The sequence below is a fragment of the Megalops cyprinoides genome, chromosome 1, assembly GCF_013368585.1.
Source record: "Megalops cyprinoides isolate fMegCyp1 chromosome 1, fMegCyp1.pri, whole genome shotgun sequence".
Lineage (NCBI taxonomy): Eukaryota > Metazoa > Chordata > Actinopteri > Elopiformes > Megalopidae > Megalops > Megalops cyprinoides.
In genome coordinates, this window is record NC_050583.1 from 60,614,752 (window position 1) to 60,637,731 (window position 22,980).

At 41.8% G+C, this 22,980-nt stretch overlaps 1 protein-coding gene across 3 annotated transcripts in view; it reads right to left on the reverse strand.

Annotated features, from left to right (window-relative positions):
- sh3pxd2aa (SH3 and PX domains 2Aa) overlaps positions 1 to 22,980 on the reverse strand; it is a 92,193-nt gene continuing 69,213 nt past the window's right edge. For 2 of the 3 annotated variants that reach the window (XM_036537519.1, XM_036537510.1), the window contains 7 exons: positions 14,352 to 14,465; positions 10,798 to 10,881; positions 6,642 to 6,759; positions 5,595 to 5,923; positions 4,649 to 4,698; positions 4,431 to 4,550; positions 1 to 3,810 (listed from right to left, as the gene is read on the reverse strand). In XM_036537519.1, coding sequence (XP_036393412.1) covers positions 1,900 to 3,810; positions 4,431 to 4,550; positions 4,649 to 4,698; positions 5,595 to 5,923; positions 6,642 to 6,759; positions 10,798 to 10,881; positions 14,352 to 14,465 — 2,726 coding nt within the window. In that variant the 3' untranslated portion in view covers positions 1 to 1,899. Of the gene's footprint in view, positions 3,811 to 4,430; positions 4,551 to 4,648; positions 4,699 to 5,213; positions 5,271 to 5,594; positions 5,924 to 6,641; positions 6,760 to 10,797; positions 10,882 to 14,351; positions 14,466 to 22,980 lie in introns of all 3 variants that reach the window. The other variant, XM_036537502.1, reaches the window with a different exon arrangement.

The window sequence follows — 22,980 nt, forward strand, 5'->3', positions numbered from 1 at the left end:
TGTCATGACAAAAGATATTCATCTTTTCAAAGACAATTAATCTGAATGAGACCTCATCGTACTTGTGTTCAGTGGAGGTACACCAGTTAAACCAAAATGCTAGGTAACGCAAATCTAAATGCATTTCATCCTTGACTGGGACTCCAACTTTGCTTTGCTAAGGGTTTGAAATGACTTCTACCTATATCCGTTCCATTTTTTCCAGGAGGGAAAATATTGTGCTACTTTAAATAAGGTACACAATATATTCAATGTAAAACTCCATTGCCTCAAAGCTCAACTTCAAAAAAAAAAATAATAATAATACTGCACAGCAATATTAGAATGTCATCATGAAATTAACCCTGCATGACAGTATGTGCTTATATTTGTCTTGGGGCAAGGATATCAAGTGCTTCCAGATATCAATACCATAACAATCTCATAAAAACTTATTCTTCTTTGCTAAAACCTTGTTTGGGTATTCTGATGAACATGCCACATTTCATGTACCCACCAATTAAATATTAAATCTATACAACATGTTCATCTTTGGTTTGATCACATTTTGGGCTAAACGCTATGCAACTACATCCCTGGGATTGACTGGCATTTACTTAGCCTTTTTTCCAGTACAGATTTGTGTTCGAAGTAAACTATTTCCTACTCCACTGCAGCAGCAGTGGTATGTGAACACATGAAGCAGCAATATACACAGAATATCTTTTTTGGAACTACAGTACATGTAAAAAGAAAAAAAAATAATTCTTTCACATACTGCAAACCAATCTCCATTTAGGGTTGACACTAGTCTGAAGAGGGCAGTTTTCGATTAACTTTGAAAAACACTCAAAGGAGTCTCATTACAAAGGAGTAATGAAGAGTTTTAATCATCCCCTTTGGCTCTTCTTTCTCAATCATACGAGATGAATTTATTTCAAGTGTAACAGAATTAACATTACTTCTTAGCAATAATTTATTAAAACCTGTATAAATTTGCAAAAATTGGTCAGTCACATTTTAATGACGGGGCACACGTTAACGAGTTAACCGAATTAAATGGGACTTCTAAACAGACAATCTGTGTGACAAGGCAGAACAGAACAGAAAATCTGCCTAGGGGGCAAAGCAACTTCAAATTTTAGGCTGACAGAGTGGTGTGGCTGTCACAAGACTACAGCAGAAATACATCTCTAAGGAAGTCAAGAAAACACACAAGACCTAAAAAGATACAAGAACTTTTACAAGAACAAACAACACATTTTTCTGGGCTCCGAAGATGTTGCTGAGCCCACGACACTCTTTCCTCGTTGTTGCGTTTTACTTTCGATCTTTTTTTCTTATAGTTTCAACAATTAAGTTTCATCCAATTCCTGCTTCAATGTCCATGGGTTGAAACTTTTCTTTCTCACAAACTTTGGACTAAAAAAAAAAAAAATTTGGTGATATCCCATGCTCATAGGCCTATGGCACCGAAATCAATTTGGTACTGTCAAAGCATTTACTCATGTTCGGTTGATTCCTCAGTATGTCTTTCCTGTTTAAAATCAACAAAGGCACCCATTTGGCAATCACAAAAAAAAAAGCGGGTATTACGCATGCATGACCCTGCATCTTTCAGGTACTAAGATTAAGCCCTTTCACAAGGAGCTATTACCTTCTATTTTTTCGATCAATGAATCAATGAAAACACCGCCCCCATAATGTTTAAGACACCGGGGTGGCCACCCCAGTTTTGTTTTTGTTTTTTGTCACTTGTTTGAGTTGACAATATATCACTGACAATTTTTACAGTCTTTATGTATACATTTTAGTAAACCAGCACTAAAAGTGTCCTTCTTCTCATTCAGAATACATTATTTTGCTTTTTTCTTCATTGTCTTAAAATGAATGTACATATTACAACACATTAGTAAGAGGTTACTTTTTTCTTTCCAAGTAGTTAGAGGGTACCCAGCCCTTCTGAGGCCGCCCACTGTCCAGGACCTGGCAGTACCACCAACCATTGGGGTTTCTCTCCAAGACTTCCAGGCTGGTCCCCTCTGGAAATCCCATGGTTTCCTCGTCCCCACGGTAATCGGCTATTGAAATGTAAACTTCTCTGAGGTTGTTGTGTATGAGGTGGGATTTCTCGATGGGCTTGGGCTTGACGGTGGACACTGGGATCCCATTCCTCTGAGTGACCCGGCCCAGGGCATCTGTGCTGCCCATGACCGCCTTGTCCGGCTGCTTCAGTTTGGCATCGGCTGCCATTTGAGGCCGGACGACGCTGAAGGAGGAGTTGCGGCGCACTCCCACACCGGACTTTAGCTGATCGGTGGAGGTGAGGGACTCGTTCCTCCTGAGGGACCCGGTGTGGATGTTGGTGTCTTTGACGGGTGGCGAAACGAAGACGGACTGGGGCCGAACAGCAAGCTGGCGCACCCCATTCCTCAGCTTCACTGCACCATTGACCAGACCCGTGGGTTTTGAGAAGCCCCCAGGAGGCTTGGACGGAATGGGTGGGGTGGACCTCCTCATATTCTGGTTGATGTTGTTAAGGGCCTGCACCCTCTGCTCATTCTTCTCAAGGCTGTTGGACTTGCTCAAGCTGCCCTGCTTGGTGGGGGTGCCGTCTGACTCAGATCCGGCCGTGTCAGACTGAGGCCTTAAGGGCTCTAGGTAGTAAGTGGGCGCCCAGCCCTCCGCCTCTCCACACCTGATGTACCACCAGCCACTCTCCTGTTTCTCTAGCACCTCCACCTCCACGCCAGCCGCAAAGCTGATCTCCGAGTCCTGCACCTTCTCATAGCTGTCAGTGGTCCTGTAAAAGGAGCCTTCAAAATCAGAGTCCCCCCTGCTCCCCTTGGAGTAGATGCTGGACAGATCAGAGGTGCTCCGGGAACAAACAGAGTCCTCCGATGAGATGACGGAGGCGGTCTCAGAGTCCTCACCTCTGGAGGCCTTTATTCCATGCTTCAATTGGCCGGTGGGCCTTAGCTGGCGTCGGAGGGTGCTTATATCCATTTTCTCCGATGTCTGGGGTTCGGACTTGGCCAGGAGGGGTTTGGGCCTGACCACAGGCTTCGGTTTGGTGGAGGGACTTTGGCCCGTTTTGTGCTCTGTGTCCTTCTTAAGCCCCGACTGCTTAGTTGCACCACGAGCAGATTCATCTGAGGAGGACCTGGGACTGACCTCCTCGGCTTTGGTTAGGGACTGGCTTCTCGCCAGTTCAGGCTGAATCTTCTTCACTGCTTTCCCGCTCCCTGGCGAAGAACGGGACACAGAGACTTTGCGGGCTGTCGAGAAAGAGTTTGTCTTTGGGGAGTCTGAGTCGCCACTAGACTCTTTACTGGACGTGGTGTCCTCGCAATACGGCCGGAAACCATCATTCTCATAGATGGATTCCTCCTCCTTGGCAACGTCCTCAGTGGACTCACCCACCTTGAAGGACGCGGTCAGCAGGGCGGATGCGGGCGAGGGTTTGGGGGATGGCTGGGAGCTCTTTTCTACGTCCTCATTCTTCAGGTCCACCGAGGAGTCCCCGTGCAGAGAGTCCAGCTCTGGCTCCAAGTCGCACCCGACAGCAGGGACATCATACTCTGGCTCTTCATACACAGGCTTGCTGGGGGATTCTGCCACTTTGGAGACTGGGCTGCTGGGTGGGGCTGTCTCTTCAGAGTCCTGCTTCTTGATTGGTGGTGCAGGGGGCGGGACTTTGGGCCTGGTCAGAGTGCTGGTCCTCCTATTCAGATTGGGTTTCTTCCTTTTGTCAATATAGGAGCAAGGAGCCCAACCCTCCATGTCCCCAATTTGTACGTACCACCAGCCACCTGAGTTCTTCTCTATAACCTGCCAACAAATTCAGTAATTTATCATATAAGTGTAAACAAACTACACGTTGGCTATAATTTCGGAACATACATTATATGTCTTATTATCACACCACTCCATTCTAACAGAGGGATGCCACATCTTAGTCTGAAGGTGCCAAAGGTTTTCCAGCTCTTTTTAAAAGATTAATAATCTCGGAACTGAGAACGGTACGTAAAATGCTTCAGTGATTAATTGGGTCAACATTTAATACGCCTGAGTAAAACCTGCTGACCTGGGACTCTCCAAGAAGAAGGTTGGGTCTTGTTCAAACTAGTTTATGAATACCAAGAGTAACAACTATCAACAGACAGTTGGTTTCCACTGTCAGACAAAAACAATGTTGCCATGTATTTTATGTTGCCATAATAACTCACACTTGAGCAGTTCTACGCCACAGTATTTACCCACCAATGAATTATCAAAGCTTTTTCAAAGGAAAATTATGCTGAGACAGCAATACATTATTGCCAAGTCCTGCATTCATTAGTCATTAACATTGTTGTCAGTATAATGTTATACACAATTAACGTAATGTCATTCATGTTTGTTTACTGAAGTATTTAGAGCATTGCTGAATTTATTCTTTACACACTTACATCAGCCTTCTGTCCTCCACGGAAACTGATGCCATCAGATATACAGGATTGGAACTCTGCGATGGTGTAGTACTCAGCTTCAACAGTAGGGGGCTCTGGTGGCTTAGGTAACTGGAATCCCTGTTGAGGAAAACGTAAATTTTGGGTTAAATGATTAAATATACACAGCATATTTTAGGACAATAGATTTATTTACAACATAAACTGGACCAACTAACCAGGCTGGCTTCTCTCCGAGGCGGAGGCTTCTGTCTGAGGTTTGGAGAACCTGATTATTGGAAGAGAAACATACCCCGTCATCACCAATTAACTCTGCACAGATTATTAAAGTTTTTAAAACACTGACAACACCATGCACATAATTAGTGTGCAACTGAGCACTACATTTGCAAACCACCAGGGGTCACTCTACACAAATGAACAGCAGCTGGAAAAAAAGCAAGCTAAGCAAAACCAAATACTCATAACTCAGAACAGACATATCTAGCAAAATAATGGTCAATTAGGTAAGAACACGAAATCAGACAGGATCAAAGAACTGTGGTAAGTTTTGGGAATTTACCAGCACTCCAGCCACACTTTTGATTTGGTTTTTAATTATATGATTCAATTTCAGCAGAACAGAGCAGTAGTAACAAACATTAGATGGAGTTATCTGAAAAGGTTTGTCTTCAATAAAAAAGTGAGTTACATAGGTTATTTGAAAGAAAACAACATACTGTATATATTCAACAGTTAGGACCACTGCCCAGTTAGTAAATGTACCTCATATTAAAAGAATACCTGCATGATGCTTGCACTTTAATTTTTGATGAGGTGGCATACTTTTAGCCTCAACCCCTACACAAAGAGGAGATATAAACATGGGCCATGGAAACTATCATTACTCACCCTTTTTCTTTTAAAACGGCTTTGAGCATCAATTCAACTGTCATCAGGCTGCACACAGGTCCAAAAAACATTCACATTTTTCTGCAGTGGTGGGGGTTGGGGTTTCTGGGCATACAGTCTGCTAAACCACTGATTCCTGCATACAACTTAAAACATAACCCAAAGTCTGGACCTCATTTTAATGTCATTTCAGCACACAATCACACCAGTTTATTTTTGGAGTATTCCACCCAGGCTGACTGTGGATCGTGTGTCAGATCGACGGGAGCTTACCGATCTCCACTCTCTGAGGGGCGATGCGAGCAATGGCCGGGGACCCTGGCTCTGCTTTTCCCTTGATGTCCACCAGGGCGGCGCCACTACTGGGGTCCTCACACGGGATGGGGAGGCTGATCTCTTTCTTGGTGATGTGGGGCTCCTCAGGATCATTGTCCGTCTGCACGTCCTTCTCGCTCACCGCCTTCTTGTTGAGGAGGTTGCTGATCTCCATGATGTTGCCAATGATCTCAACGGGGCCGGTCAGGGTCTTCTTGCGGGGGGAGAAGTCTTCCTTCATTTTCTTCAGGTACGAGGCCGGGGCCCAGCCTTCCTTACCCTGGTACCTAATAAGGACAACAGAACATCAACAACGGTCAACGGCGGCAATGAAACCCTTCTGGTTTGGTCCTACAGCGGGGCCTTTGTGGACCAGAGCCCACCTAAACGTTCACCAGGCCTCACTATTCATTTCATCTTCCCTATGAAAAACAGGAGGAACACATTATAAGAGATAATCCTTTAGTATATTGCAATGTCAGATTTCCACTTGCCTGCCATAATTTCAAAGGGGTCAGTTTGAGAGACCTTACAAACCCTCACTGGCTGAACGACCATTGGTCTGAACAATATGCCAGATAATAAATAGCCCTGTTTAAACCTCTGCATGCGATTGTGATCAGTGCTGACTCCAGCTGCACATGGACATCCCCCAAGGAAGAGTAAACAAGCAAAAGATGGAGAGATTAAGCAGGAAGTGCAGGTTTAAAGAGGAGATAACACGCAGACTAAAGGAAGTGTCAGGCACATGTTTATGTTTTAGGTGCAATTAAACTGTTATCTATTATTATCTATTATGTATCCATTTGGAGGGGCAGAATATTCTGCGGGGGGGTTAAAAATTCAAAATGCATTTTCCTTTCAAGGTCTTTTCCTTGATTCATCCAGATTGTACAGGTGATCATGCATTCGGAACAGCTGACTGGGTCCCCTTTGAATGAAAATATCTTCTCCTCCTGCACGTTCATCAAGCCACAGTAGGAAGAGAACAGTCAAGGCTCTCACCTGATATACCACCAACCCTCCAGGTTCTTTTGGATGACCTCCACGGTGACACCTTTTTCGAACCCAATCTCATCCTTCCCTTGGCTGGCATAAGGCTGCACTGTGATATATTTTTCCTCTTTGGAAAAACAGGGAGTGAGAGAGACAGGAAAATGAGCATACACAGTAACCTCCACTTTTGTCAAACCTACTTAAAATAGTTTCTAGTTCATAGTTCTAGACACTATTTATGTCAGGACGTGACTAAATTATGTGATTCAGTTATCAGTTGGGATTGGTGAAAAGCCATGCTCTGGCTATGGTATTCAAAATGTACATATTTAGAGATCAGCTTCCCTTTCGGGAGTGCCTTTCTACATGCACAATTCTTGTGTAGGGCATACACAGGAAGTATTTATAACTTTGGAGCAGAGACTCATGTTAGTCAGCGTTTAGCTGTCCTCATATGACCATCCAACCCTGAGGAACACTGCCACAGGACAGCCCAAAACTGGCCCTCTCCTGAGACCACATTCCAGACACTCTGCATTCTCCAGAGCCAGACCTCCCCAAAGGGAAAGGCTTTACACCACAGGCTCAAAGACACAGCACCAGGCTGGCTCTATAATTACTCTGAGAGTTCAGATTTAGATTGGTGTACGGGAATACTTGGCCATTCACAGGAGGGTGCCCCCTTTGAAAACCACACTGAAAGCCACAGTGAGCTGCTGTCCTTATGATAAGGGCGGAGGAAATGCTGCGATTCCTATCAATCTTGTGGAAAGGCTCTGTGCATCGCTGCCAAGAGGCTGATAAGAACGTTTCAAGCAACTCCAAATGGATTATCCCAACTCAAAAGAAGAATAAACCAGCAGCAGAGATATACAGCAGGGATTACCTTTCAATCAGTTATCATACTGATGCATAAATCTGACGTCGATGATAGACAATCAAACATATGACATGAAGTTTTGTGGGTTTTTTTTTTTTTTTTTTGAAAAACAGGGAAATCAACTGAATTATTCACTTTTTCCTTATATATTACTCTGGGTGTTTGTTGAATTTTATCGTCCATTGAGCGTCCATGAAAAATAGCAGAGCCGCGGCTGGGGTGTGGGCAGCCACTGTGACCTTTTCCCCCAAGCTGTGTTGCCGAGCAGAGATGGCAACTTGATTTGTAACATCCCCAAAGACGAGAGAGGGCACGCTCTCTCCTGCCTGTCATTCCTGGCAGGCTGAGGTCAGTTATCTGGGGCTGTAAAACACAGCCAAAGCCCATCTGACAAAGCTGGGAGGGAAAAGAAGCGAGCCGTGCATGCTTGTGTTTACTTTCGCTTCACCGGGCCAAACAGGAGTTTAAAGCACGGTCATCGACATGCCGTAAATTAGATTATGAATTGTGAAACTGATACAAGATGATGGGGTGGAGGCACAGGGTGGGGAATAGTTTTCCATTAATACGAGCAAGCGTGCAGGCCTCGCCGAGCCCAAAACATATGAAATAAGAATGATCTCATAGAGCAGGCAGAATCCTTTCCACACCTCTGTCCCCCTGGACCTAGTGGGCCTGACCCCTGTCACGGCCCCCTCTCTTTAATCAAATGGTGCACGGCTCAATGTGTGAAATTAGCTGCCTCGTAGAAAGCAATCTCAACAAAACGTTGTGTTCATGTAGTGTGTCTGGCAGCACTTTGGAGAGTTTGCTGTTTTGCTGCCCATTTTCCAAGATCCCTTTGCTGAACCGTTCTGCAAAAAACAATGACAAAGAAAAAAAAAACCTGTGCCTCTGCAAGGGTGCAAAAAAGGGATATATCACAAAACTCTGTTTCCAGCCACTGTGTTTGAAGAACACGACCCCCTGGATTTACTATCTCAAGATCAGAGTAGGAGTTTGTCCCCACATGCAGAGGCATACATATGTCAACCCCCTACTGGGAGGAGAACAGTTTATTTAAGGGCACTTGGTTTCTAATACACAGAGATAGAAACAAAGCTGTTCTTCATCAATGCCCCATTACTGGCAAAGAGGGTACTTTATTATTCAAAACAATCAAACACAGACATCTTAAAAAAAAAAGTTAAGACCATGCGGTACAGCTCCTCCACAACCAGTATCATAAAAGAAAACAGTGTTTCTAATGGCATTTTGCAACATCCATCCATTCTCAAAATTCTGTAATGCTTCTACTATGGGTGCTTGTTCCAGAATTGATATTATCTGCACAGCACTCTGGTGAAAGTAAAGAATGGAGATTTTTTTTTTCTCTAACTCTGTTCCATTGCTTCTTTGACCTTTAAGTGGTCAAAGAGAACTTGTAAGAGCAAGAACCTACAACAGCCGAGACTGTGAAAAATGTGAGCGTGCCAGCCACGTACGCCCTTTTACAGGGTCAAATGTTGCATTGTCAGTGCTCCCTTCCCCAGATTCGTGAACCTCCCTCCCTTAAACAGCTTGGTCAAGAACACAGTTGATACTGTACGTGGCTCAGCTCTGGGAAACTACAGCACTTAGCAGTCTCCTCCTTCACGAAGGCTGCCGTCACAAGGGGGAAACTGTGAATAAGTTACTCCATTAACCAAAACATGCATCGCCTGGCACCCACGGCCCCTTCTCTCTCCCATCTCCACCACACAGCAAGAAAAAAAAAAAAGAAAGCGAGAGAGAAAGCTTTCGAATAATTTTCCGACAGTCAGCAGTATTTTCATGGCAGGATTATTTTCTATGGCGGAAAAAGCCTTCCCGCTCCAGAAAGCATTAGTTATTAGTTTGCATGCACCGAGGTGCCGGCTGCCAGCACTGAGCCATAACTGCTCCTCTTACAGCCTTCTCTTGCTTCTTTGTCTCCAGAGGGGCTGCATTTGCACCCAGGCTGAAAGTGAAGGGGCAATACGGGAAGCAAATCCTAGGCCCTTCGCAGGTATTTATCAGGCTCGTCAGCCTGGAGACCTCATTGTTTTCACCATCTTCTTTATTACCGCAGTAAACTCTTTTCAGGCTCCTTCCTTCTCGGAGCTCATTCTGCCATTAAGGACTCTTTTTTTCACATGCTCTTTCTGCAAACAGTTTAAGTTCTTACCAAAGCAGTAATAAAAGACACCTTCCCGAATGTCTCATTACTATTGCTTTTAATTGTCAGTAATGGCCGTGGCTATGAATCATGCAAATGGACTGGACGGGAATGAATGAAAGGATTATATTCCTTTCATGTAGACGGTTAGTCAAAAAGTAAACTTTCCACCATCTTAACCCAGTCATAAGTCATTAGCTTATGAAAGAGCTAACACTCTTTAAAAAAAGAGAGCTGACTTACACACCAAGCTGTAAAGAAGAATGGAAAAATATGCTCCACTTGCTTCAAAATAGGATTTTGAAAGGAATTCTCCCATGATGGCACTCTTTGATCGGATTCCCGTGCAGAATAGAAACAGTGTGATGTGACATTCATTTACTTTTAGTGAAACTAATGACATGCATGAGCTAATTCCAATAAAGCAAAACCCCAAACATGTTTATGATCAGGCTCTATATAATGATGAACCTAATCATGAATATCCTCCTCTCACACACAAATCTCAGATTAGAATTCAACAGCTAAAGGTCACAGCAAATGCACTACATTAGGAAGCAATAAAGTTTAAATTGAGTGCTAAGGTTATTTTCCACGATACTCAGTAAACAACACAAAAGCAGGTGGGATTTTGACTCTGACTGAGCTTAGCACTAATCCAAAGACTAGACAGCCAGTCTGTCCCTTATTTAACAATAAGTCCTCACAGGAAGGCAGGACCTTTTAATGCTAATTATTTTGATTTTATTTCATCAGATAAACGTGAGCCCTGGTTAGTCTTACAGGAATATCTGTCTAGGTTTTAAATATACTGTCCTCCCACAAAATTCAATTCGGTTCAAATTTTGCTTTGAAATGTTGCCTCCAAAAAGGCAATTTTGGAGTTTTTAAAGCTTTCAAAGGTAAATTATTAACACTATTTCTTATTAACAAACAATGAACTGTCTTTTTGATTTACACTACAACACCCCAAGACCCACTGCCATCGTTACTGCTTGAGTATCATGGAGATAAACAGTTTAGGTTCATGCTGCAGAGGGTTATGTGTGCAGTTCCTCAAACAGCCACAGGGGGCAGGAGATGGGGGAAATCCCAGTGTCTCTCTTCACCTCGACTCTGCTGTCGGTTGACAATGCCACCCAGCGTCCATCGCCGGTCCAGCCTCTTCAGGTGAGCCTTTCGCCGCTTAGTAACTGATGAGCATGAATGGAGACCAAAAAAGTAAACATGGACATGAAAGACAGGACAAACAAAACAAGAACAACTGAAAAGCCGTTATTAGTTAAATGGAGAAAACATTACATGGAAGACAAGGAAAGGAATGATGCTTTATAGGAGTGATGTCAGTTATTTAAAATGTGGAGACCTTGTGTGTTATACATCAAAACAGTAAGGGTTAAGTCCTTGCAAAGAAGCATGAAAACGCACTGTTAAGTAATGGAATCAAATTAATGGATTGTTCAAACCTCATATGTTGCAGGATGGCAATGCCACATGGGTTTTCCTTTAAATGTTCACACTGATTTAAACTTTAATAAAGGAGTTAGTGGTGATTTAGTTTTGCATCTGAGGGTCTTTGAGATTACCCTGGAGCCCCCTTGAAATTACCCTGGCAATGCACATAGCAGAAACGATGAACTTCTGAATACTTGATATACCGCTACATAGACCACACATCAAAGGATTGTCATGTAAAGTGACACCAAAGGGTGACTGAGGGAAACTTTGATGAGAGAGGTGGTTGGTAAGACAGGAGATTCAAAGGGTTAGCAGGATGAACAACGTGTTAGCTCTTTTCTGATCTAGCCTCGCACAAACATCAAAAGTGGGCAGCGGATTTTGAGAGAGCACATTCTTTGAAGTTGCAGAGAGTGACATTCAACAGTCAATGTCTACCCACTGACAAAATCATGAAAGACTATTCTGGCTATGCTCATTATATTAAAATTGCACTGATGAAATGAGTGAGAATAATGCAATAAACATAGTCAGTATCCCTATGGGAAATGACCTAAGAGAATATCCTGGAGTTTGACTGTCGCTGCATGACAAAGTGACAAGTCAATAAAGAAATTACTCAAAACTGAGCGCAACTTATTTACTAATCTCTGGATCCCACTGTATGTCTTCCACATCCTTATCACAACACACTGTTTCTGATAGACGCGGGGGACTGGAGACATAACAGAGTGATGACTTATGGGTCTGCGGCCCAGTGTCTCCTGTCTATACACATAACTGTTAGTTACAGTGACAGACTGTCTCAGCATCTTTCTCCTGACTCTGTTCTTACAATCTGAGTCTATGCATGAAAAATGACTGTGCGTGACCCTACAGCCTACATCATCTGAAAAACCGATACGTCCACTGAGATATGTTTGGAAATGAAAAAAGAAAGGGCGGATGGGAGCTGCACACCATCGGCCGCAACTTCACTTTGTAGCTTGCTTTTTTCAATGGGATGGACTTGCTTTTCGGCCCTTTATTGATTTCGTTTAAATATAGGGTTGACAGTGCCAAAAAAGTCTTTTGGATCATAGACAGGCCACAAATTAATCAGTGGAACTACTTAGGGGCTCGTCACCATAGCTGTCTTTCTCCACACTGATATATAGTGTGAAGACTTCCTCCAAAGCTACGTAACATACTGTCTGATATAGGCCAATGACAAAGTGCAGTGTTGACACTCTAAAACACATATAATTAGACAATTTAATATGCAATATGTTCTTTTACAATGGGTGCATGCATATGCTTTGGATTTCTTTAATCCAAGAAAAAGATTTATAACTTATAGTTTTTCTGAACAATATGTTTCCTTTTCAGGTTAACAGACAACAAACCTTCAATCACTGGAAACATTTTAAAAGGGCATTATTTTCCACCTGAACTGCTCTTAGAATAATATACATGAAAACGTCTCTCATGGGCATCCTGATGATGCACTCACACGACGAAAAACTTGCCTGCCTTTAGGCCCATTAGGGTGGACGCTAAGGGAGCATTTAAAAAAGTAACTGTAATGAAAGAAGACAGAATGAACTCTCACTTCCCTCCCCCCACTACTTTCCCTCCATAATTGATATATCAGATAGGTAGCCCACAAAGTAAAATGTTCTTTAATGGCAAAGACAGACATTTTTCTTGGGCAACCTAACTTACAGTGGATTATATTACAGCGAACAAATTAATAAGCAGAGGTTTCGGATGCACTTGGCCACAGATAGGCACGGCGACGCAGACAGAGGTGGCTAATGAGAACCCGGTGCTGCCGCTAGCCGAGGGCAAGGAGGGGGAAACCGCACCACATTCAGGACACATGAAAGCGTTTTTTCCACCCGGAGCAGGGAGGTTCACAGGAGCCTCGCAGTGACGTAACAAAGTAGGCCATAACTGCAGCTATCACACTGCGCCTGGCTCCCAAACTGAGAGAAAAATGACCCACTCTGCGTGCAAGGGCCCTGCGTTGTGTGCTGTCTTAATGACAGAGAGCTACAAACCGTGACACTCTGTAATACCCTTACAAATTCTATTCTTTTATAGTGTTTTGTTTCCATGAGGATGAATGGAGCCCCCGCCACCTTCCTCCTCTCTGTCAGCACATTTCGTGGCATATTCCACTGAGAAAAGTGGGCTGTATCGAACAAAATCGCTGAGAACTGTGAGAAAATGTACTTTTTTGTCTGAGGACCAACGAACATGCCAACAAAATGAATCTCAGAACAAAGTCCATACAGACTAAACAGTTCCCCTAAAAAAATGTAACCCCCCCCCCCCCCCCCCCCCCCAAAAAAAAAGTGAACATATAACTGGAGGATTAACCTATCCTCGTGGGATGCTGTTGGAATGCATCAACGTGCCAACATCCACAGAAATGTGGATGTGAACAACAGTGAACAACGCTGTCAGCGAGAACAAAGAGCATTTCACTACGGTTTTGCCTGTTTCTGCAACGTGCCACGACCTCAGTAATGAATATCCGACTGAAAACACTGCAGACGGGCCTGTAAGTCCTGTTTAATATGTGTAGCTGTCATGTAGTGTAAATCTCCGGTCTGAATCTTCATGAAGAGCCCCACTCCCCATTCCCCTTTGGGAGGGACACACAAAGTGCGAGACCCGTCAACCAAGTGGATAGCTCCTCCTGGTTATCATGAAATCGAGGTCTCCTGGAATGGGACGTCTCTCGGATTCTTGCAAGATGATTTCAAAAGCCCTTGTGTCTCTGCTGAATGATCCTGAGGATTATGATGACTGAGTATTTGGACTTGATACCCATGACAGTGTTGTTTGAACACTCCCTTTTATAGCTGTGTCAGCTGTGTTTACTTTAATTATTACTGGAGTGGTGTCATTGGATTTGGGTCTATTTATACCAAATTAAAGCTGAAAATCTGTAAAGTTTTCAGACGAGCAATGTAAGTCTCATTTTAAATATAATCTCATTATTTTAAAAACAACACCAAAAAACAATAGTTTTTAGTAGGCACTGCAGCAAACTCCCACAGGTCTTAACATATTTCAACTATATGTGTGTGTAAGATGATTCAAGCATCAAACAGCTGCTTTGGAATGTGGCCCATGTTTGCAAGATACAGAATGACCTGCAAGAGTAGGTTGCACTTGGATGCATTCCTTTCCCAAAGCCCAGGTTGAGGCTTACCTTCTCCCGCCCTGGAAGTGCTCAGCTCCAGGTCATCCCTGGTACCATTCTGAGAGTCCAGGTATGTTGCAGGAACCCAGCCCTGCTCCTCCGCTGTGCTAACAAACCACCAACCTGCAGGAACAACACACACACACACACACACACACACACACACACACACACACACACTGATCTCAGCACTAGAGCACAAACAGCTCTGTGTCTTTACAGATGCAATATCTGTATAACTTCTAACATTACGGCACAAAAATAATGAGCTTCTGAGATTCTGCGCCGTAATGTCAGAAGTTATGGACATTAAAGTTTAGGTTAATATAAGAAGGGAACGCTATGCAGATTTTAAAAAAAAGTTTCTTATGTGTTAATTTTAAGGCAGGCACTGCCTATATAATTGTAAAATGATCTCTGGATCTAGCATCCACAGATAAGCATTCTAAGACTGAAAATAGCACACCATCACTGCCCAATAACAGCAGTTACAACAGATCCAATTTTACAGAGACTGATTTCTTCTATACAAAATGGAACATTCATCCCACTAAATGTCCTGTTAAAGGTGTTGATGCTCATACTATCTATGTCCCGCCCTGTGTGACCACAAAAGACCAAAGCCATTCATTTTAAGAAATGAGTTATCTTTGGACGCACAAAACCATTATTCAGCCTCATTTTATTTCGTTTCTTCATAATTTGGAAAAGATGTCATCATCTTGGTAACTAATCGGAAACAGACTACAGTTTGCTGGAGTTGCGAGCAAAATATTCCATGCAAAACTTATTAGGCCTACATTCAAAGAGCATTTTGCTGAGCTGCAGTGAAGTGGGCCCGATATGCAAAGCGTGCACAGCTGCTTTTCTCATTAGACAATTCTGCTGCGCATCCTTGCAGATGGGAGATTTGTATTCCTCTAGAGGGGTGGGGGTGGGGGTGGGGGGGGGTAGGGGGGATCGGGTCTGAAACACTGTATGTTGGAGGCACCCAGACAAAGATGCAGATGGCATCTGTATCACCGAGATCACACACATGAAAGAAGAGTTCCCATCCAACCCCTTTGATCAAGATGTCGAAAAATCTCATTTGTTTTGGTATTCTAGGTCCAACAAATCAGATTCACTGAAATAGCTAACTTGCTCCAAATACTTTCATACTTCACTAAGTATACCTGTAACTTAACATTGTGTCATGTTATGCAGAGTTTGCATAGTTTGCAGAGTTTATGGCTGTTGATAAAACTACTGTACTGAAGAGGCCACTAATTTAGGGGCCTGAAAATGTATTTAACACAACTATTGTTGTAAATATGTCCGGATGCAAGTCTCTGACAGAGAGGCCACAAGACTAGGGGGTAATTTCAAGCTAGACAACAGCCAAGGAGAGCAAACGGGTGAGCAACACAAGGTACTGTAGCACACCAGGTGTATGACTGTGCCTGTTGGACACCTGGCATTCTACTGTCTCTTTCTCAAAAATACAACATTTTCATTACATGTACGCTGCGTAGGCAGTAGACGTTCCTCAATAACCTGACTGCTATTTCCTTCCTTTGTCCATAAAATGTGCAATATCCATTTACTTCTTATGGCCACAGATGGTCTGATAAACCAGAACATTTGCTGTTCCCCTTCACTTCTTCAGCAGTACACAGCTTAAAGAGACTCAAGCCCATGTGGAGAAAATCTTGCATGAAATTCAGATTTCTCCCAAGTGGAGACTCTACTTATTGAAATAAATTAACAGCATCTGTGATTGATGTAGACAGCAGAACTGGCGACACAGATTTCAGAATCAGGAGCGGTCTCACTTGCCCAACAAGAATATTATTAGTCCCAGGATGGTGTTTCTTTGCTGCATTTTATTTTGTTTATTTCTTCCTGCTCCTATTGATTTGGCTTAAGCCATCATTACCTTAGTACATGTATCAATGCCCTTTTTTAATTTCTCATGGACATACAGGCAATGAAAATGACTGGCAGAGATAACAAGATACACAGAATACAGACATGCACAAGTTTAGTTAAATGAACATTCGTATTGCTAAAAGCAATGTTAGTTGCAATACTGTAACATTTACATGTGAACATCTTCCTATGTCAAGTTGACTGAAAATGAATCAGGGATGGATTGAAAATAATTTTTAAACAGGGTAGTCCATAGGGGAGTGAGACTGGATCAGATAAGTAGTTTAGCCTTTTAAACAACCTATTTTAGTTACTTTAGATAATTTGGTGGAGTCCCTCCAAATCAATTTTAGCTAGTCCTCTGCATGATTAAATAATTACCTGTACCATGTGATAAACATCTCACTCACTGGCATTATGAGAATTACTATGCACCCCCACCATTGACACCAATGGTGTCTATAAACCAGTCTTGCTAAAAAAACACTTTTTCTATACAGAGTCTCTGTTGTGGAGCTGTGGTAACAAGATTCCTAGAGCGCTCCAAGCTCCTCCAGTAAAGAAGATGTAAAATAGGCCAGGCTTAAAAAGACCACAGTTTTACTGTAACTTGTAGCATTTACATTTTTCAAAACACAGTGCTTGAAATAATCTTCTTAGTAGTATTTGTTGTATATCTTTTACAGGTTTAAAAACATCCCATCAATGGGGCATAATATGAGGGCTTTGATGAATGCACTTTTGTAAGTCACTCTGTAAGACAGCATTCGCCAAATGACTACATGTTAATATTAATAACTGTTGTTGCAGAAATACATGCATGCATACATGCCTGTTTAAAATGTAATGGCTGCATGTTAACAGAGACACTAACACACACATAGTGGGGCATTTTACATTAGAGGGAAAGCGGCAAATTCAGATTGTATTCTGAATGTTCAGAGCTTGACATGTTTCTTCATTTACCAACCTCAAATTATTGTCTTTTAAGGTTTAGTTTGGTCTCATTTTTACATTACTTTATGCAGAATTTGAAGCATTAGGATGATGTAATAGAGTCACACTGCACCATGCTGGCAATAATACAGGCCATTGGAGCAGGGCAGTAACTATTAGAGAGTGGCTATATATCACTGTTGCTGGAGGTTTTTTGGGGGTGAAATGTGCATATCTGTGGACCAGACAAAACTGAAAAACAAATGTAAATCCTGACATCATGTCAGCCCTGCCAGACTGGAATCCAAACTCACGTCAAGATAGAAATTTAAAGCAAATGAAACAAACACGCATCTCCTATTTCCTGCATTCCAACAGAATCCTCATATTTTCAATTGCGTGGTGATTGAGTTTGCCTCCTTCAAGTACCTGTTTACAGACCTCAAAAACCAATTCAACCAATTCACTCTAACATTTGGAACCAATAAGCCCTGTCATCGTGGATCATAAATATCAGGACATGGATGTGTCTGACACATTTTCATGAGCTTGCTATCACATGTCTTTGAGATGGGCTAATTTATAATCCTACACTGCTCTAAGAAACTGCACATTCTGCCAGTAAATCTGACACTTCAGGCGAGGCAGTATAGGAGGAGGGAGAGCAAGAGCAAGGGAGAGGAGTGGAGAAAAAAACGCTCTGTCAATAGAGTGGCCACAGATTTAACATAAAAATGTGCACCCCCCCAACCATGAACTGGGCTTTGGTTCATTTTGAAGACCAGACATAAGGGGGCACATTCATAGAAATACCACCCTGAATGTGACAGCCCATGTGTGATGACTGGGGGTATACCAACTCAAACCTCCTCTCCAAATGAATAGGACCCTGTCTAAATCACAGCACCCTCAGTACCCCTTCATGGGATCATACGTAGACTTAATTCAATAAAAAAATTGAACCAGCATGATTTTTTTTGCCACAGTGATTACTTTAATTTCACACAGCTGTCTTGAAAACCTCCTTTGCTTTTGAACACTAAATGGTGTAGCAAATTTTTAGGTGGTACAGTAGGGCTTAATTTCCGAAACTCATTTGTAAGCATGTGAGGGAGACCTTGGCTAATATCCAAGTTCAGTTGTACAACGAATTGTACATCTGTCAAAGAACTGGTCTACTTTCTCAGTTAGGTGATGACATTTGGCCCTGAATCGGGTTTTGATTCTGGCAGACTTTCATAGTTTATAAAAGACAAAGTCATTCTTAAATGAATTAGCAGACAGGTAACTGTACCCAAAATACAGATGCACTGAAAAACAAGTTAATTAATCTTGTGACAATGTAAATCTGAAAGATTATCAGATATATCACCTGCATGTGAGACCTCCATAACTTTACCTTGCATATATCCAGTCAAAAAAAAGTCAGATAGACTAGTACCAGGAATGAGGACAAAATTTGGCTCTGTGTCTTGTGCTGGCGTTGGATCAAGGACTGAACAAACCATATAATGTGTCTAATCCCTGCATACAGTCGCCTTGACAGGGCACAGTTCCCAAGGTCTGGGCAAAAACACTGAACATAATAATGTATACAGCATGCTAGACTGTACCCCCTTGAATGCAGACATTTTCCCTTACGTGTCTGTAGGCTGCAGACTTCTTTGAGAAATGGTCTTACCAGTGTTTACACTTGGAGAGGAGACAGTTCGGAAGGCATTTTTTGGCATTTTATCTTCAGACGGATGGACAATAAACCCTGTTTTCACAAGGATTCCATCCTTGAGAAAAGCCTTGAATTGAGGTTATTCATTCAAGGAAAATGTTCTTGAATTTGTGAAGGCAGTGCTGGGCTTTGACTTAATGCACTGTCCACCAAAGCACTTCTGAGATTTTACATTACATAGGATGGAATCATACATAAGGGACAGTACTTATCTTAGATTTAAGTTGCGATAAATTAATAAAATAAACAAATGCTCTTGAGTAAATTGCGGAATCTACTGTTCAACTGCACTTAAACTTACAAATTGGGACACATATCTCAAATTTACCTTTTTTTGTCATTTCTTGTCTAAGTACAAACCTTACATTTGTACATAATCCAAACAATGTTACACAAAATCCCATTACTAGAGGTAAAGTGGGAAAGATAAGCTATCACAAGATACATTTTCCTGGCAGTGACTCAATCGTTAATTTTTTTGTCAAAATGACTTCAAGATCAGTTCTTCCAAGAGACTATACACCCACTAAGTGAATACTGAACATCAAGTTCACAAATGGCAACATCAACTCAATACATCAAGCCATGTTAAAAAAAGCCTCATTTCAATCTCTATGATTGAGCAACACATATGAGCACATGCCTTGTTGTACTGCTATAGCAGGTGGACTCTGTAAAGTTTTGACTTTTCAGAGCTTGTTCAGGTCAAACATACTGTAGTCTGGCTTCCTCCAACCTGTTATTCATAATACATGGCAATGCCAATGGAAAAACCAGTGTCATTCTCAGCAGGGGATGATGGCAGCTGTAAAAACACAAACTCATGCTGGAAAAAAAGGAATAAGCTGAAAAGGGCTGGTTCTCTAATTAAGTGCACATTGGCAGACATATGACCGTACAGTACATTAAAGAAACACTGTTGTTTCAACAGGTTAAAGCAAACAAACAGTGTTATTGCTTGCTCGGACCCCATCATCTTTTTTTTTCTCCAAAGCCAGTGCTTAGGATGAGCTGACTAAACTAAAGAAGCAATACAGTTTCACCAAATACCAAAGACACCCACGACAGGAGTGCTCATTTCCTGACATTTTTTTTACACAGTTTGTACAAAAGGTTAGCCATTTTTTCTTTATTATACCAAGAAAAACATTGAAACAATGCATAGGTGATCAATGTTTGATTTAAATAATATAGTATGTAGACTCACTACCCTTCTACTCTTCGACTTAAGGTCCACTGTGTTGCAAAGCTCGAATTCATCAAATTCCCATTCTTTGTTGAAAAAAAAACATAGTGTACAAGACATACATTTAAATCACACTGGAGAAATAATGCTACCAACATCCTCCAGAGATGCATTACTCCTTAGACCACAGATATTTTCAACCTCCCTGAACTTCTTAGGAAAAGCTTACACAGGAGCTAGTTATGCAACACTGTTTTCTTCAAGAAAAAAACACAATATAAATCTCTTAATTTGTCTGTCCTTGTAAGATACATCTGAGAGGTGAAGTCAAATTAATACAATGAATTGAACTTTAACAGCCCCAAAGGGATATTACAAACCCAGCAGCAGCATGGATGAATGTTCAGCCAGTATGAAAACAGATCAGGGAGGCATATGACAAAGTGTTAACTAGACAGAATAAACATCATACATGTGTAATTTATGTTCAAATTCCAACTATGTGAGATTTTAGAAATGCTTTAAAAGCTGCATAAATGGACATAAATGGGTCAGGACCATTCTTGCTCAGAGTATGTTGCTGCAAATGTTCAAGTACAAAACAAAGGGAGTTAAAAGACATACGCAATGGTTCTGTTAGAAATGAAACCCAGGGAAAGTGTTTCGTTACACATGCAAAGTATTTATAAATTAGCCATCATTATAGGCTGCATAGCAGATAGCCATAAAGCATTAAATATCTGAAGAACCAAGAAGAATGCTTAGCAAAGGCACCTCTTTAAATCTGAAGCACCAATGACAACAACCTCAAGAAATGGGACAGATGTTTTTAACTCTGCAAATTTCACAGCCCCTGTCCACAAGGAAGATGAATGATGTAAACGAACAGTGGACAAGAACATTCTCCACCATTCAGCCATCTGAATCACATTTGCAAAGGACTCTAGTACTTGTTAATAAAGCAAGCAAAGCACTGCTGCAAGCTCCAGGGGAAAAAAAAGAAAAAGAAAAAGAAAAAACGATGTTCCAATCAATGAAACACAAACGCAGAGCCTGGCAATCCATTACACACATGCAGACATGTTCACAGGTGAGGAGTCAAAGGTGCTTTAAGTTTTCAGGCCTGGGGTCAAAGATGTTATAGCAGATTCTATTAAGAATAACTGTATACATACATAACTGTCAGTATGGAAAATCCTTGTTGAAGTCTTTGTGGTGAAATATTACAAATGGGGTTCAGTTATCACTCTCCCTGCTCCGTAACATGTCCCTCAGAATTTAAGAAAGCCACAAAATTGTGAAATACTGAAAAGAACTGCATTTCCACACAGATGGAGCAAATGAGGTAAAACCAAAAACAATGCCAATTGCGGCAAACATGGTCCTCATATGGGTTAGCTCTGAGGGCTTCTGAGCCTGGTACTGAAGCAGATATTTATAAGAGGAGAGAGTGGAGAAAGTGAGCAGATGTTTGGCTGGGACTTCAAAGCCAAAGTATCCTATATACATTCCCCTTTCCCTGTTCCAAGAAAGACTGGAGAAACTTTCCTTTCACTTTCTTTTTTCCCTTTTTTTGGGGAAGGAAAAAATCGGAAATCTAAACATTTCATAAATACTCCTCTGAAATATTTGCCGTATGTGAGTAAGGAAAAAAAACGCAAAACAGTACCGTTTTTTACTGTAATAGACAACAGATTTGCCACAGAGACAGGATGTAGCCATTTCAGCTCTGCAGACTGAGAACATCCTCGTTTGCAAAGTAAGCAATGTGTGATAGAGGAAAAAAGGAAGTCCAAAATAGGTCCAAAAAAGGAATGGAAGTCCCACACAGAGCCCACGACTGACGCCAGGTTCTGTTTTCATTCCATTCTAGTCCTACAATGCCTTCACATAAGATCTTCAAAAAGGGAAATGACACACTGCTCTAGCCTTTATTAGAATGTTTCATTATCATCAAATAACACTAGTCCCATTCATAATAACTGATGTGTTGTGAAGTGACGGGCCAGAACCCCATTAACAAGCTACTTAAATAACATTATATGCAATCTTTGAGAATATGTTGTGTTGTTTGTGTGTTGTGTTTTGTGTATTTTATTATTGCAAAATAACTGCAGGTGATACATTCAAGATAATGATAATGAAAAATGACCTTATCAGTTGTAAATATCCAATTGTTTTCAACTTGTACATTCATCACTAATGGTATTCACTTCCAAAAAATTACAAAAAAAGAGTTTTATACCAATGGAGTTACATGATATTCACGCATGATTTTGCACGTAAGTCACACTTTGAGTTTGTGCATTTACTGATGCCATATAATGTAACAAAGTAGAGGAAATGTTTCTCCCCTGGCAAAGCTCAGTTTACAGGCTTTAAGTTTTCATAAACACTGGGTAAAGTTATCTTTGTGGAGTTGTTACAAGTGTAATGCGATATCACAGAAAGGGACTTTCACAGACTGTTGTTGACAAAATAGCCACGGTTGGGCAAGTTGGCTAAAGACCCACCCCCGGTGTTCTTTCAAGCCCCTCTGTGTGGAGGGCTTATTTTAAACCGCTCCTTCAAAGGAGGGCATTCCCAAAGTTCACTTTTCCTGAGGCTGATTGAAGCAAGCTGTTGCTTCACACAGGGACCAGGCTACAGCTCAGTCAACACCGAGCTGACAGATCTGGGCTTTTAAAACAGGGGACATTCTTGTACCACATTCTGGCCAGTACTTACATTTTAAAGCCGATCTGAAATGGGAGCCATGCCAATGTAAATATAGTCCAGTCGAGATTCGTAACAGATTTCTGAGGGGATATCTGGGTTAGTGTGGGCAAAGCAAGACTAACCGAGCCCTTGGGAGGTGAGCGGCATGTCAGATCCTTACA